This window comes from Fringilla coelebs (assembly GCF_963513975.1).
Source record: "Fringilla coelebs genome assembly, chromosome: 5".
In the NCBI taxonomy this organism is placed as follows: Eukaryota; Metazoa; Chordata; class Aves; order Passeriformes; family Fringillidae; genus Fringilla; species Fringilla coelebs.
In genome coordinates, this window is record NC_140033.1 from 48598964 (window position 1) to 48612992 (window position 14029).

At 53.1% G+C, this 14029-nt stretch overlaps 1 protein-coding gene across 4 annotated transcripts; it reads left to right on the plus strand.

The window, feature by feature from the left end:
* Positions 1-1893: 1893 nt before the first annotated feature.
* On the plus strand, positions 1894-10585 carry TOB2 (transducer of ERBB2, 2). 4 transcript variants are annotated; one of them, XM_084206765.1, is made up of 2 exons: positions 1894-2073; positions 6153-10585. In XM_084206765.1, exon 2 carries the CDS (start codon positions 6239-6241, stop codon positions 7259-7261), a length of 1023 nt encoding a protein of 340 aa, XP_084062891.1. In that variant the 5' UTR covers positions 1894-2073; positions 6153-6238; the 3' UTR covers positions 7262-10585. The 4 variants fall into 4 exon arrangements, with proteins under 4 accessions (XP_084062891.1, XP_084062892.1, XP_084062894.1 ...); XM_084206766.1 differs by lacking the exon at positions 1894-2073 and adding an exon at positions 3213-3428; XM_084206768.1 differs by lacking the exon at positions 1894-2073 and adding an exon at positions 3947-4210.
* The last annotated feature ends 3444 nt before the right edge of the window (positions 10586-14029 follow it).

Here is a 14029-nt window from a genome sequence, read left to right on the forward strand (position 1 = left end):
AGTAGGAGCCATGAAAATAAGGCTGCTCATAATAGCTCTCATAAATCTTCCTCTTCTCTTTCCCGTTTCCCTGCAGAAAATAAAACAACTTCAAAAGTTATTGGGGGTTTTTTCCTGTAATCAGTGGGAAAATAAGCAAGGCTGGCTGTTGTGACTGGGAAGGAACATTAATGGATTTCTTAACACATGGTGTTGGCTGGCCTTAAAAGAAATGCTCTTCTGTGGCAAAGGCAGTACCTGAGGTAAAGTGTTCCTGAATGAGAGAGGAGGACAAACCAAACTCAGAAGAAGGCTGAAGGCCATTGTGGAAATAGGGCAAGAGTTGAACTTTGTATTTTTGCACTTCAGAGATGGTTGCCAGGCCAGCTACCTCTGCTGCAACAGGGACTGTGGTAATGCCTGTGTCACCCTCTGCTTGTGTCAGCACTGAGGAAGATGCAGGACACGTGGCTGGGAGAGCCTGGAAACACCATTCTTGGTGTCCCTTCCACTAGCTTGGAGTGTTACTTGGGTCAAAAGTTGCTTTAAGTGTGGACAGCAAAAAGCCTTGGCAAGTGGTGTGTGTGAAAGATGGTGTGACCTTGGAGTGTAACACACGCGGCTTGGGGATGCCTGTGGGCATTTTCTTCATTTTCCTGGACTAGTAATGGATCTGCTTTGAAATAAAGGGTGCGGGTCCGTTTGTGTGCTCACTGAGAGTGCCTTCAGCTTGCCAGTGGGTGGTGCAACTCAGCCTTTGGCGGTTGGAGGTGCCACCATCGGCCCATGGTCCCAGGGATGACTGTCACCGTGGTTATCCTTCCCCAGGGCAGCCTGTGCCCCCGAGCCCTGCCCGAACCCGCGAACGCCCCGCGGTGCGGGGGAAGCACGGGGGACGGGGGCAGGCGGCGGCCGCCCCGGTGACTACATCTCCCGGCAGCGCCCACCGCGCACACCCCCTTCGGCTCACTGGCTGAGGCAGCGCTCCAATCTGAAGGCGCCGCTGGCGCTGGCCAGCCAATGGGAAGGCTGTTGCTAACACGGCGCAGTTATTTTTAGCATGGCCGGCGCTCGCGCACCTTGCGGGTCTCTCGTCTCCGCCGCGGCGGGGCCGGCCCTGCTCTGTTGGAGGCGGAGGGACACAGGCGTGCGGAGACAAAATAGTCCGGGAGGCGGGAGCGCGTGTCGGGGGCGGGATCTCCGTCCCCGTCTCGGGGCCGCGGAAGTGGCCGTGCCGCTCCTGTTCTCCCCGCGGTGACACCACCTCGGCCGGTTTGGCCTTGCCCCGTTGTTCCCCGGGGAGATGCGCTCGCAGCCCCGCATCGGGGACCGTGGATCCCGAGGAGTTTGCAACGATGGAGGGAGCCGGGATTGCCTTGGGCACGTCTCCCCGAGCTCCTCCACTGTAGCGGGGCGAGGGGCTCCACCACGGGGGTCTTCGCAGACGTGCTTGGGGTGTGCAGAGATTTGTCCCTTCGGGTGTCCCGGGACTGGCCTTGCCGCTGGGCTGGGGCTTGGCCGTACCCATGGTGCGCGGGGGCGGGGACTACGCCGGTCGGTCCCGTCTCTCCCCGCTCCGTTCGATTCGACTCCCATCTCCCCATAACCTCAAGCTAAGCCGCTTGGGGCAATCCTCAGTTCAATCCCCGCTAAGGCCACGGCCCCTTCCCTCCTTCCCTTGAGCTCGGATCCGGGATACTCCCGGTGCCCGGGGAGCAGCAGAGGGGCTCCAACGTACCGACCCCCCCCCCACCCCATCCATCCCAGGGCGCTGCGGACGGCGACGGGAGGGGGAAGTAGTCCCGGCCCGCCCCCCGCGGCCGCATCACGCGGGGCGGGAGCGGATCCGTGCGCCGAGAGGTTGCTAAGGGTGAAAGTTTGCCGTGAGTTGGCTCACTCGGGGCCAGGGCGCGGGCGGCTCTGGGGGCGCAGCAGAGGCGACCACACCACAGCACCGGGCCCGCCCCGCGCCGTCGGGGACAAGGGAGGGAGGGGACGGACGAGACGGGGCGTAGTAGAGACGAGACCTGCTGGCAGCGCCCTCGGCCCCCGCGACAGCCGCCAGCAGCCGCCGGCCCTGGATCCGAGAACGAAGTAAGTGGGGCTGGGGCTGCTTTCCTCCTCCCTTCTTGGGCTGGGACCCCTCAAACGCGCGTCCTCTTTGTGAGCTCGGTCTGAGGGGGCTCATCGTCCCCCTCCCCACCAGGGACAGCAATTTGTCCATCCGTGGAGTCGCTGTGCGCCTATGGCCCCCGGGGGGATTAATGGGGCTTCAAGGGAGAAGAATGGAGGTGAAAGTCACTGGGTCGGGGACGCTTCTCAGTGCCCCAGTTCACCATTTTGTTCTCCACAGCCTAGTTTGAGGGGCGGGGGGGGGGGGGGGGCGGGAGCGGGATGTGGCTCAGCCCCAGCCCTAGCAGCCCCAAAAAAGGCAGGCTGGGCCCGAGGGCGGTGGTGGGCGCCCTGGGCTCCCTGGAAAGGAGGATATCGCCGGGGTGTTCCCTTTCGTGCGCGACGAGGTCCGAGGGGGAGAAGCCCGGCGACAACAAAGGCGCTGTCGGGGCTGGGCTGGGCTGCCCCCCCACCCCACCCCCCCATTTCTCCTGGACACCCCGATCTGCGATGCCCGCTGGGTGTGCGGGGCCAGGAGCTCGCTCTTGTTGACATATCCCCGTCCATCTGACGCGCTCTGTTGGGAACCTTGTTTGCGACCTCGCGTGCCCCACTGGGGCGAAGGGGACAAGCAGCGGGGGGCGGGGGAGAGGGACAGAAGGTTACTGGGCTTCTGGCCTCCCGGACTCCGTCCCGCAGCCGTGGGGGGGGAAACAGCTGCGGGGTGGGGACGCGCCCGCCCATCCTTGCCGAGAGGGAGGGAGGGGAAGGGAAGGGGAGAAGGGGGCGGCTGCCCGCGGTCCCGGGCCGCGGGGCGTGTTCCCAACCGTGGGCAGCGCCGAGAAGGGCGGGCGGGCCCCAGCGCGCATGTGCCCTGGAAAATTTTGTGCCCTGCCCCGCCGGGGGACGCGCCGGGCCGGGCGCGGAGCGCGCCGGGAGCCGCAGTCCGGGGAGAAGTAGGTCGCGGGGCGGGGAGGGGGGGCGAGGACTACAGCTCCCGGCGTGCCAGGGCCGGCCGGCACCGGGGATGGCCGCGCTACCGGGGACGGAGGGACGGCGGGGCTCGTCCCCGCGGGGCTATTAGGCTGGCGGGGGAAACCTCTCCGCCGCCCTTGGCGGGGGGCTGGGAAGGGCGCTCTCGTTCCAGACGGGTGTGTCCGGCTGTGGGACCGCAGGCCGCCGTGACAGCCGTCTGTTTAAGTCCTGAGGCGGCGGCCAGCCTGTTCGCAGGGCCGGGCCTCGTTCGGGAGGTCGAAGGGAGATGCCCCCAAGGTCACCCACCGTGTTGGTGTAGCCGGGAGGAGAGGGAATCGTTCCCGTGCTCGCTCTTCTCTGTTGTAAGTGATGGTGTGTCCTCTCCCCTTCAGCGTACCGATAAACGGGGAGTTTGAGGGGGCTCTTGCCTTCCCTCGCAGAACAGAGAAACAGCTCTTTGTTCCCTGCCAGCATAAGCCTTGAGTTTGAAAATGCTGGCCTTTATGGACGACTGCTCAGAATATCGCTTACAATTTATATTCAGTAGTTTCTTCTCTCAGAGCCATGCTGCTTCAGTTGGATTTCAGTGGGTTTGGGGGTTCTTATATTTTTTCTTTTAATTATTTTGTCACATTTCAGTGCAGTAGAATGAGATGATCCTACTGGAGCTCATCTTGCCGTGTCAACAACGTAAGAAGCCAGTGACTTTTTTGAGCCTTCGGCAGGTATCAGTTGTATGCCTCTACCTTGGCAGCTGTTGCTGTTATTAGGCTAATTAACTTACCTTTTTCATAACCAAGGTACAGAGCATTCTTTTTTTAGGAAAGTTGGAGGAAAAAAAAAAGGAGATTATGTATAATTGTACCTCCTCACAGCTTTCTGCAAAAAAGTTGATGAGGAACTGGGGTCCTCAATGTGTATCCTAGAGCAGATAGGATGTTAACAAATTTTAGCCACTGTTCCTTTCCCAGTCTTATCTGATCTCTTAATAGATTTTGGTTCTGGATTAGAATTTGTCACAAGATAAAAGACTTACCAACTGGCTGTTCTCTTCCTGCTTAACTTGCTGGGATCCCAAGGTGTCCTCTCTTTGAACGTCTCAAAGCCAAAGAAGTTAGAGAGCTCCATGTAATCCTCCCTTGAGGTAGTATAGTCTATACAAGCTCTTGTTAGAGTTTAGGTGTGCTCTTTAGGGGTTTGCTTCATACTTAATTTTTGTAGAAAAGGCTCTGTCATTGTGCCAAGACTTTTGCCTTCGGAAAATGGCTTCTTCTTAACTGTTGTTAGAAAAACTGTGGTTGCTTATTTCTTTGGTGTTCTTACTTGGATTTGATCAGGTTGTAGTGACCTACCAAAGTTTGTTACATTACAGTAATTCCTTAAAACTGGTTTTAAAGGAAAGACTTCTTTTCCACTCCCTTGTTCCTATGTGTTTTTATGTTGCTGAGTCAAACCCAAAGGGGGTTCCTTCCAGAACTGGCCTCCTTGTTGGCAGATCAGAGGTGTGGGATCTGTTTCTGGTTACCATCTTCCTAAAGCTAAGCCTCCGTGAACATGGAGTAGTACAGAAAAAGCTTAGAATCTGCATTCCTTTTTTGCAGTAAAGCTTTAAAATACTTGAGAGCTTCTTCAAAGTTATTTGAGCCTTCCTGTCCACTAAACTAGACCAAGCAAACAAGTCTGGTCAGTTTTTCAACTCCTGCTGACTTAGGCCAGCATGGATACCTGGTTGTGCTGCTGGGATTTTTCAGGGGAATGCTAACTATGTATATTTGTACGTCATCCCCACCCCCAAATAATTGTCACACATCATAAACATTGGCTTGAGTGCTGTACAAGAATATCCCTAAAGCCCATTTTAGGAAGATGGTTGAACACAGTGTGTCTCTTTGAGCAAGGTGAGGGCATCTGAAGACAGAGCAGCCTCTGACTAAGCTGCCAATTAAAAACTGGATATTCTTCTTTCCCCTGGAGAGGTGTGGAGGCTACTGGAAGTGTGCTTGCTCTTAAAGTATCTGTGAGATTCATCTTCCTTGGATGAGTGACAGAGTGTAGTGCTGACATACCTAGTTTTGGGATTTTTGTACCCAGACAAACATTGTTTGCAAATCTGTGTATAATGGGAGAGTTGAGTGTTGTGGTTTTGCATTTTGCTTTTGTGGGTTCTCTCCATTTTGGACACTTCCTCACAAGGCAGGGAGAGAGAGGAGGGAGGATTACTTCAATCTTTGGCAAGCAATTTCAGTTTTTATTAAGTAGGTATCTGATCCTGGCAGAGCTCGTCTTCCTTCTGTGCAGGGATAAGCGACGTGAGCTGTATTGGACAGGCTGTTGGCATGTTCCTATTTTGTGACCCTGTGCACATTTACTGTCCCACTCTCCCCACTCAGCAGACTTGAACTGAGATTTTATGCTTGTAGCTAGGCAGACTCTCAACTGGGTACACTTAATAAGATATGTGCAAGTCAAGGGGATGGTAAACATGGGCTGGCAGCTGGTGCCCCAGCACCCTCCCTCGCTATTTCTCGTCCCTTCTGCGCTTGTGCCAGCAGGACGTGGCACCCGGCACAACCATGCGGCCTCCCGGAGGAGAGGCCGGCCCTGCTGTCCTGAGTGCAAGCAGGTCTCTGCATAAAGCTGCTGAGCAAGTCACGAGGCTGTTCAGGTGCTGCACTTGTGCTCTGGAGAGGCTGGTGCAGGAGAGCTGTGCTGGAAGCAGCTGAGTGCCAGGGCAGGAGAGGCGTGTTAGGTGTGCTGACAGAGCTCTGCCAGAGCAGTCAGTGGCCTGCCGGGTTACAGCAGCAGTGCTTGGCAGCCAGGTGAGTGTGATGTACTTACTTGCATGTGGGTAGTGGCTACACCCTTATTTCTTCTGAAAGAGGAGCAGGAGAGTTCTCCCTATCAGCATCCCTCTGTTTTGAGGATCAGTAGATTTGTGGTGCCTCTCCTAGAGAGCCTTATTTCTTGTTAGTATTTGTGCAAATTGCTCATTCTGCTTTGTTCATGAAAAGGCACAGTTACTTATCTCAACAGGGGGAGAGTTGTTGTGTTCTAGTCTTCATCCATCCTTTTCTCTCTTTCCCTAGGTCTCTTTGGAGTCAAAACTTGTCTATGTTTCTGTCATTTTGTCACTTTTAATACACTGCCCTGACTTGCTTGCTGGGAAGAGAGTATGCATCTGGAGATCAAAGTTGCTCTTAACTTCATCATCTCATACCTGTACAACAAGCTTCCTCGGAGGCGGGCAGACCTGTTTGGTGAGGAGCTAGAGCGCCTGCTGAAGAAGAAATATGAGGGTCACTGGTACCCAGAGAAACCTCTGAAGGGGTCTGGCTATCGCTGTGTTCATATAGGGGAGACGGTGGATCCGGTGGTGGAGCTGGCGGCCAAGCGGAGTGGGCTGGCTGTGGAGGATGTGCGTGCCAATGTGCCAGAAGAGCTGAGTGTCTGGATTGATCCTTTTGAGGTTTCCTACCAGATCGGTGAGAAGGGCTCTGTTAAGGTTCTCTACCTAGATGACAGTGAGGGCTGCAGTGCCACAGAGCTGGACAAAGAAATCAAGAGCAGCTTCAACCCCGACGCCCAGGTATTTGTCCCTATCGGCAGCCAGGACAACTCGCTGTCCAACTCTCCGTCCCCCTCCTTTGGCCAGTCACCCAGCCCCACCTTCATCCCTCGCTCTGCACAGCCCATCACTTTCACCACTGCCACCTTTGCTGCCACCAAGTTCGGCTCGACCAAGATGAAGAAGGGTGGAGGAGCTGGAGGAGGGGGCGGTGGAGCAGGGGCTGTGCAGCAGCCAAGAATGGTCAGGTCTCCCACCACCAACCTGCTGAAGCACAAGGGCCTCTCCCTGTCCATGCACTCTCTGAACTTCGTCGGGAGCGCTGGGAGCCAAGCCCCACAGTCACAGCTCTCCCCCAATGCCAAGGAGTTCGTTTACAGTGGTGCCTCGCCGGGAGCCAGCAGTCTCTTCTTCGATGGTGTTGCCAGTGAGAGCCAGGCCAGCAGCATCCCACCAGCATCGCAGTTCAATGCCAGCACAGGTGGTACCTTTGATATGGCTCAGGTCTTCAGTGGCAGCACCAATAGCCTCTTTTTGGAGAAGTCTCCCTTCGTGGAAGGACTCAGCTACAACCTGAATGCCATGCAGTATCCTAGCCAGTCGTTCCAGCCCGTTGTCCTGGCCAACTGAGTACAACAGAAGGAGAGTATTTTGGGGCAGGGAGGGAGGGGGGAAACAAGAACAAAACAAACAAACAAGAGGGAGAGAAAAGAAAAATAGAAATATACAGGAAATATAAAACCTTACAAATATAGGTTCTTGGGAAAAGAGAGAGCTCAGTGTTGTTGCGCTGTGCTGGTAACGCTCCTGAAGCACTGAATTGTTTTTTAACTCAGTACCTGTGCTTTTTTCCTACTCACTTTTTTACTCCTTAAAATGAGTCTTGGGCTTTTTTTTTTTGTTTGTGTGCCCTCTTCCCCCACCCCAGCCCAGGACTGGTGCAACTGTAGGTCACAATGCTCCTGATTCCCTGCACCACCCCCTGCCCCACACTGGACACAGGGTCCTTCTACCTGGGTGTAGGGATGTCATCTTCATACCACCGTGCTGGAGGAGGGACAAGAAGAGAATGAGTCAGTGTTGGTGGGGACACACACAGTCTTGTTGCGTGCTAGCCAGAATGGGTGGGTGAGCTTGCTTTTTCTGTGTATACAGAGAACATCGCCTGTGCCCACGGGCGCAGACCATTGTGCTGTTGTGGCTCCAGCCCAAGCTGGCATCAGCTGTTCTGTGTGCTGAAAAGCACTAACTCTTCTCCTTGACCATCTCGCAGCACATTACAGTCAGGGCAGAGCATTACTGTGAAATGGCTTCTTCCTGCTCCCTTCCTCATCTGCACTTCCAGTTGTGGCTACAGGGTCACAGTGGCTTAGTGGCTCTGGTTATTGGACCTTTCTGTACCTGAGCAAGAGGGTTTTTTTATGCTCTCTCAGGACTGCCCAGTCAGTTTGGATGACAGCCCCTGTGGTGTAGAATCACCACCTGCTTCTCTTTGTGACTTGGGGGAGGTGGCGCTGAACCGGCTGGATCCAACTTGGATCCTTCCCCCACTTCCCAGATCTCCAGCAGCAGGGGCCAGCATCCACTTGGGGTGGCCTCTGAAGTCAGAGTTCTCGTTATCTGCTGTGTATTAATCTTCTTGTCTCAGGGAGGAAATTCCTTCCTTTTTAGTCAGTGAGGCAGCACAACTTTTCAAGAAGCTAAGGTGATGTTGAAGCTGCTGTCTTGAGTGGTAACATAAGGGTTTATGCTTTTAGCCAGGTATGCACCTGACTAAATCCCTTCCCTTGCCTTTCTGGAGAAGCATGAGGAGGTGGCTGATCCGGTGAGAAAAGGAAGCACCTATCATAAATTCCTCATTCCAGCCAGATCACATCAGCATGGACAGCAGCAAGCTTAGGGCAGAGCTGGGATGGGCTCTGCAAAGGCAAGTGGTTGTCTCAGTCTGTGAATGTGAGGTGCCTCTTCACAGCCGGGATGGGATATGGGACTCTGCACCTTTCTCCAGGATGATGTGTGGCAGTCAGGCAATAGTGGCTGTTCAGCTTGATCCCTTCTGTGTTGAGGTCTCCAAAACCCACCTTCACAGAAAGCCAAAGGAGGACCAGGAAGGATGGAGGCTTTTTTGGTGGGAAGGGAGGTTTCTTTGGAGGCTGCTGTGTGAACATGGAAGTGTGCAAAGAGGAGAGAGATGGAGATGATGAAACTCCAGTCTTTGAAGTTCTCAGATTAAATGAAAAATAAGCTTTTGCTGCTTCCCAAACTTGAGGTTTGGTTTTCTTTTAATGATTCTTCTTGGAGCACAGTCTGAAGTCCACTCCTCCTGCACTTGTGGAACCAATGTGCTCTTTCAAGAAATCTCTGCTTCAGGTCAGATGAGCTTGACCATGTGCTTTTCCTGTTCCCTTCCCTGAGAGGGAGGCACTCCAGCCCTTTTGTAGGTGTGTTGCCACTGAGCATTTGCTCAGAAGGTAATGGGCTGTCCCAGGGAGACTGTCTCTGCCCAGAGCTCTCCCAGGAGAGTTTCCAGTGTACCCTTCTTCTCAATGGGTGATGGGGTGCACGGTCCTGATCTTGTGCCCAGCATGGGTTCCCACACAGGCTGCTTGCTATTGAGCTATGACCAATGAAGCAGGTGGATGAGGAGAGCAGAGCCCAGCCAGTTTCCCCAAAGCTGGTGCCCACAACTCAAGCCTGCAGGTTTCCAGAATAGGACAAGTTAATGAGGAATGGCCCAGCTGTTGTGTTTCCCTTTTTTCTTTTCTTTGAATCTACTGCTTTTAACAGATGCTACCACTGCCATGGAGTCCGTCTCCCCAACAGGGTGCTGCTGGATGCCACCCCACATGCTGCACTGGACTGTGAGGGGTGTTCAGCCCCTGATGGCAGGACCTGGTCCAGTTGCCCCACACTGTCCCCACATCTGGCAAAGCCACCTGTGAGCCACTGCCGTGAGACAGCGTGCTCTCCTCCAGCACAGGGAGGGAGGGAAGAAGTGGGGATGTCCCCTGTCCACTTGCTTATGTGTGTGTGAAGCTTTGATGCTGCTTTGCCCTGCCACACGTATTATACCTGCTTTAAAAATAGTGGTGTGAGTGGAAGGAAGAAAAGAAGAGGGACCAACCTCTTTGCATCTTAAAAGGAAAAAAGTGTGCTTCAGAAATGTTCCTCCAGCATCAGGCAGCAATGGAAACTAATGGCCTTTTCAGGTCTTTTCTAGTCTTGGATGTAGGCGTTCAGCTTCAATTTTATTTTTTAAAAACCTGCACTAATTTACCTGGTTTCTTAGGAAGAGAAGAGAGAAAAATTTTTTTTTTAACTTTTATTTTTTATGGGTTTATGTTCTTTTTGTTGATGTCCGTTTGTATTGAATAATTTGCTACATTTGTAAAATGTAAGAGGTATATATAATATATGTATATTTCTAACGTAAAAAAATGTAATTTTTTTCTTTTCAAGATTTTTTCTTAAAAAAGAGGAGAGAAAAAATATTTTTTCAGGAAAAAACTTTAAAAAAAAAAAGAAGTGGTGAAGATTCCTTTCTCCCCACTCAGCCTCCCTTTCCTCCCGCCCCTCTCCAAGGAGTGAATCGACAGTTGCCTTGTGGGAGAGGAGTGAAAGAGGACAGAAGTCTGTATGTCTCCAAGTGGAGGGTTTCTGCGTGTGCTCTCCTTGGGGTTTTTTAGGAGAAGGGGACTACTGAGAGGGTGAACCAGGGGGTTGCTGTCTTTTTCTTTTTTTTTTTTTCCTTCTTTTTTTTTCTTTAGCGAAGGAGGAATACAATCAGAGTTTTGTATTCAGAATGTTGTGCAATATTTTGGAACGGGATATTGGTGTGTCTAGAGATTTAGTTAAAAACAAACAAAAAAACCCCACAAAAAGGTTGATCAAATCTGTACAGTTTCTATTGTTCCAGATTTTTTTAAGTTTGTATTAAAAGCATGATATAATAACCGTTTGTCGTGTGATGTGTGCTAAGTGCGGAGGGAACACCTCAGACATGCCTAATTTTGGGTAAGGAGGGATACAGCTGCCCTTGGATGAAGTGGTACTCAGTGTCAGCCTTGCAGGCAAGGTCCTGGTTTCACAGCATTAGGAATCACTCAGCGATGACCAGGATTGTGCAATAGGGCCAGGACAGCTGTCTCAGTGACCTCTCCTGCTGCCAAGAATAGCAGTACATAGGAAAAAGTGGTGATGTGCCTGGCCATCCCTGGTCCTGCCGTGATTCAGCTCTGTGGAGTGGGGGGAGGAGAGCTGGCTCTCCTCTCTGGGGGAGAGGAGGGAGCCTTTGGCGTGTGGTGCTTTGTGAGCCTTCAGTCAGGCAGCAAATTTCCTAAAATACCCAAATTCTGTGCCAGCTCACTAGGACCATCACCTTTGAGGCCGGGTTATAAGCCCTCTGGCATAACTCATGGGGTAGATGAAGCTCCCCATGGCAGTGCTTCCTGCAGAGAGGTCTGATTTTGGGTTGATTTCTTTCCCCTCTGCACAAACCAGTTTGTGTTTATTCTGGGGTGGCTGGGGTGCTTGCTGAGCAAAGGGAGCATCAAGGTACATATGCAGACTCTGTCCTCCCTGCTCTGAATGTTCATCCAAGGTGACTTCCTGTAGTGGGGTGGGCTTGAGGCTGGATATGAGAACATGCAGTAATGATAGTGGTCTGATTTTGTTTTTCTTTGTAAACTCTCACTGCTCAGTTTCAATCAGAATTTCTCTTCAAGAAAGCTTTTAGGAAAAGGAGGTGAGATGGCTGAGGAAGGTGCTGAAATGCCTGTCATGCCCCACGTGTGCTGCTGGCTGTGTGACCCAGCTTCCCTAGCCCCACCACGCTCCTGCTGCCTCCTGCTTGAGGGGTGCCTCAAGTTCCCCCTGCTGCCTCCTTGAAAATCTGTTGAAGGGAGCTGCTCTGAATGTCCTTGAGGAAACCAAACAAGGAAGTGAAGCTGACTCCCACTAGCATCCCCCATGCCTCCTCAGCCCCTCTAGCCTAAATTTCTTCTTGGGAGAGCTTGCTGCGCCCTTGGTTTTGCCAGCCCCAGGAGCTGGGCTGCTGTTCATGCCTACTGTGTGCCGCGTGACTGTCACACTGCACTAGGCAACAAAACTATTTTTTCCCCTTTGTGTCTCAAACCCCTTGTAATCATTTATCTAAAGCATGCACAGCGCTTGCCCTTAGACATGTTTTTGGAAACGGAAAATCAAGGGTGACTATGTGCCTTCCTGATCCTTGCCCTGCATTTGCTCAGCTGTGACGCAGGGAGGCACGGAGCCTTTCCCTTTTTGGGCACAGGTAGGGCCTGGAGTTGGCTTACAGCTGATAGCTGCACAGCCTGAGCAGGGATTAGGGAAGAGGTTTAGTATAGCCTTGTTCCTCCCGAGGTATTTGTCACTGTGCTGTCTCAGGGAGCAAGAGGAGTGTAGGGAGCTGAACCCCACATGTAGTGCAGTGTGGAGGGAGAGTGCTGCCTTCCATCAGCCTTCAGAGGGGAGCTGCTGGAGCCCTGTGTTGGGCCAGTGTGGGGTAGTGCCTGGGTGTGGGAGTGTTTGCCGGATGTTGGGATAGTGACCGAGTCAGTCCCCAAGCAGCTTGCTCCAGCAAGGCACAGCAACAAGATGGGACTTGTCTCCTGAAGCCTCCGAAGCGAGGGGCGTGGGGGTATTGTTTAGACACTCGTCACAGGGGACTCCGTTATTAAGAAGGAAACTTGCAACTTGAGTCACCAAGAAGGCGGGCTTCTGCTTGAAAGGAGGAGACAGCTCAGGTAGAAAATGCCACACTTCAGCCTGGGGCTTTTCAGTCTGTGACAGCAGCAGCAGCAGTGTCTGACTCGAACTGGGCTGTTTGGGGAGGAGGAAGGGGCTGGTGCCCAGAGGAAAGCCTTAGACAAGCATGAAAAGCCATTCCCTGGACTGTGTCTAAAATACAGGCCCAGCAAAATAGCTTGAGTTTAGTTCAACAGGAGAGCTCCTGCTACCCAGAGCCTCCTGGAGACTTGGGATTACTGGGATTGAATAACACATGGCATGGGCGCTGCCAACAGTGGGTGCCTCCCCGTGTCCCAGCGCTTGCCGACATGCCAGGACCGAGAGGTGGAAAAACACCACTAGTGGGGGGGGCCAGGACCCGCTGAGTCCTTGGCATCCCTGAGGAGTTTTCCTGCCAATGCCACCTGCTCCATGCTCACATGGCTGCAGCCGCAGCACTGCCCATGGCCCCAGCAGGTGTGAGGGACAAGGTTGACGCCACGGTTGCAAAGGGCTAGACAGGTCTTTCCACCCCACATGTGTCCTCCACCAGAGCACAGGCACCAGCCCAGCTGCATGCTGCGGCCAAGGTTAGCCGCCTCCAAAACCTTGCACTTTTTCCTTTCATTTCTGTGGCAGGGCTCCAATTCAAACACAACTGGGAGCATGTTCACCCCCAGCCTTGCAGAGCTGTTCTTCCAGTGTCCCCCCCAGTGCTGCCTGCCTTGTCACCTCCAGAAACACGATATTTTTATAAAGTTGATGAAGAATGAACCCTTCACCCTCCATCCCTAAGACACTCCAGGGAAGGATAAGCCTCATCTGGTACACATGGTGCTTTTGAGTTGTACTGGTTAGTGAAGGGCGCATTTTGTGTGTGGCCATTGCCAGCGGCAAAAGTGACTCCAGCATGGTACCTGCAGATGACAGGAAGGAATATGCTCTTTTTTCCTCTCTGAGAAGCCCTCAGAAGGCACAGGAAGAAGGTAGGAAAAGGGGGTCAGGACTGAATTTTGCCTCTTTGCCTTGAGGAGGGGCAGGGAATGGTACAGATGAAAGTGTGTTCTCGTTCTTCACTGAATGCTGAGAAGGCAAGAGTAGTCCCTGTGTTATTCTGTAGCTGCTGAGTCCTAGTTGAGGGGAGGGGGGCATTTGTGCTTATTTTTATTGGCCTCACACTACAGGCACAGTTTGCTTGCTGAAGGAAGCAGATCCTCAGAGGGAGTGTGTCCCTCCCACTTGGCAGGGTGTTTCCACCAAGGACAAAGTTTTCCTTCAAGTGAATCAGCCAGAAACTGCTCGCAGAAGGTGCAGCTGGGGCTTTCATCAGACAAAAATGAACCTGAAATGACCCACACAAGGTGTAGGGAGGGCAATGGGCGATGTGCTGTAGCAGGAAATGCTTCTTTCACGGGCCTTGGTTGCAGAGCTCAGCAAATTCATGCAAGGGCCAAGTCCAGCTTCCCTCAGCAACAGGCGTTCTTGCATTTCCTGATCTTCCTGCGGTCAGGTTCAGTGTCAACATGTGCTGCTGCAGGCTCCCTCAGAGGCATGAGTGGCATCACAGCAGGCCTCGGGCACCTTTCCAAAATCTACCAAGGTCATCCTCTGTCCCTACCTGTGTCCAGCATTGCTGGGCTGCTGAGCTGC

Bases quoted from the DNA above. Each gene is read 5' to 3' on its own strand.
- TOB2 (XM_084206765.1), top strand. From the start codon at position 6,239: ATGCATCTGGAGATCAAAGTTGCTCTTAACTTCATCATCTCATACCTG.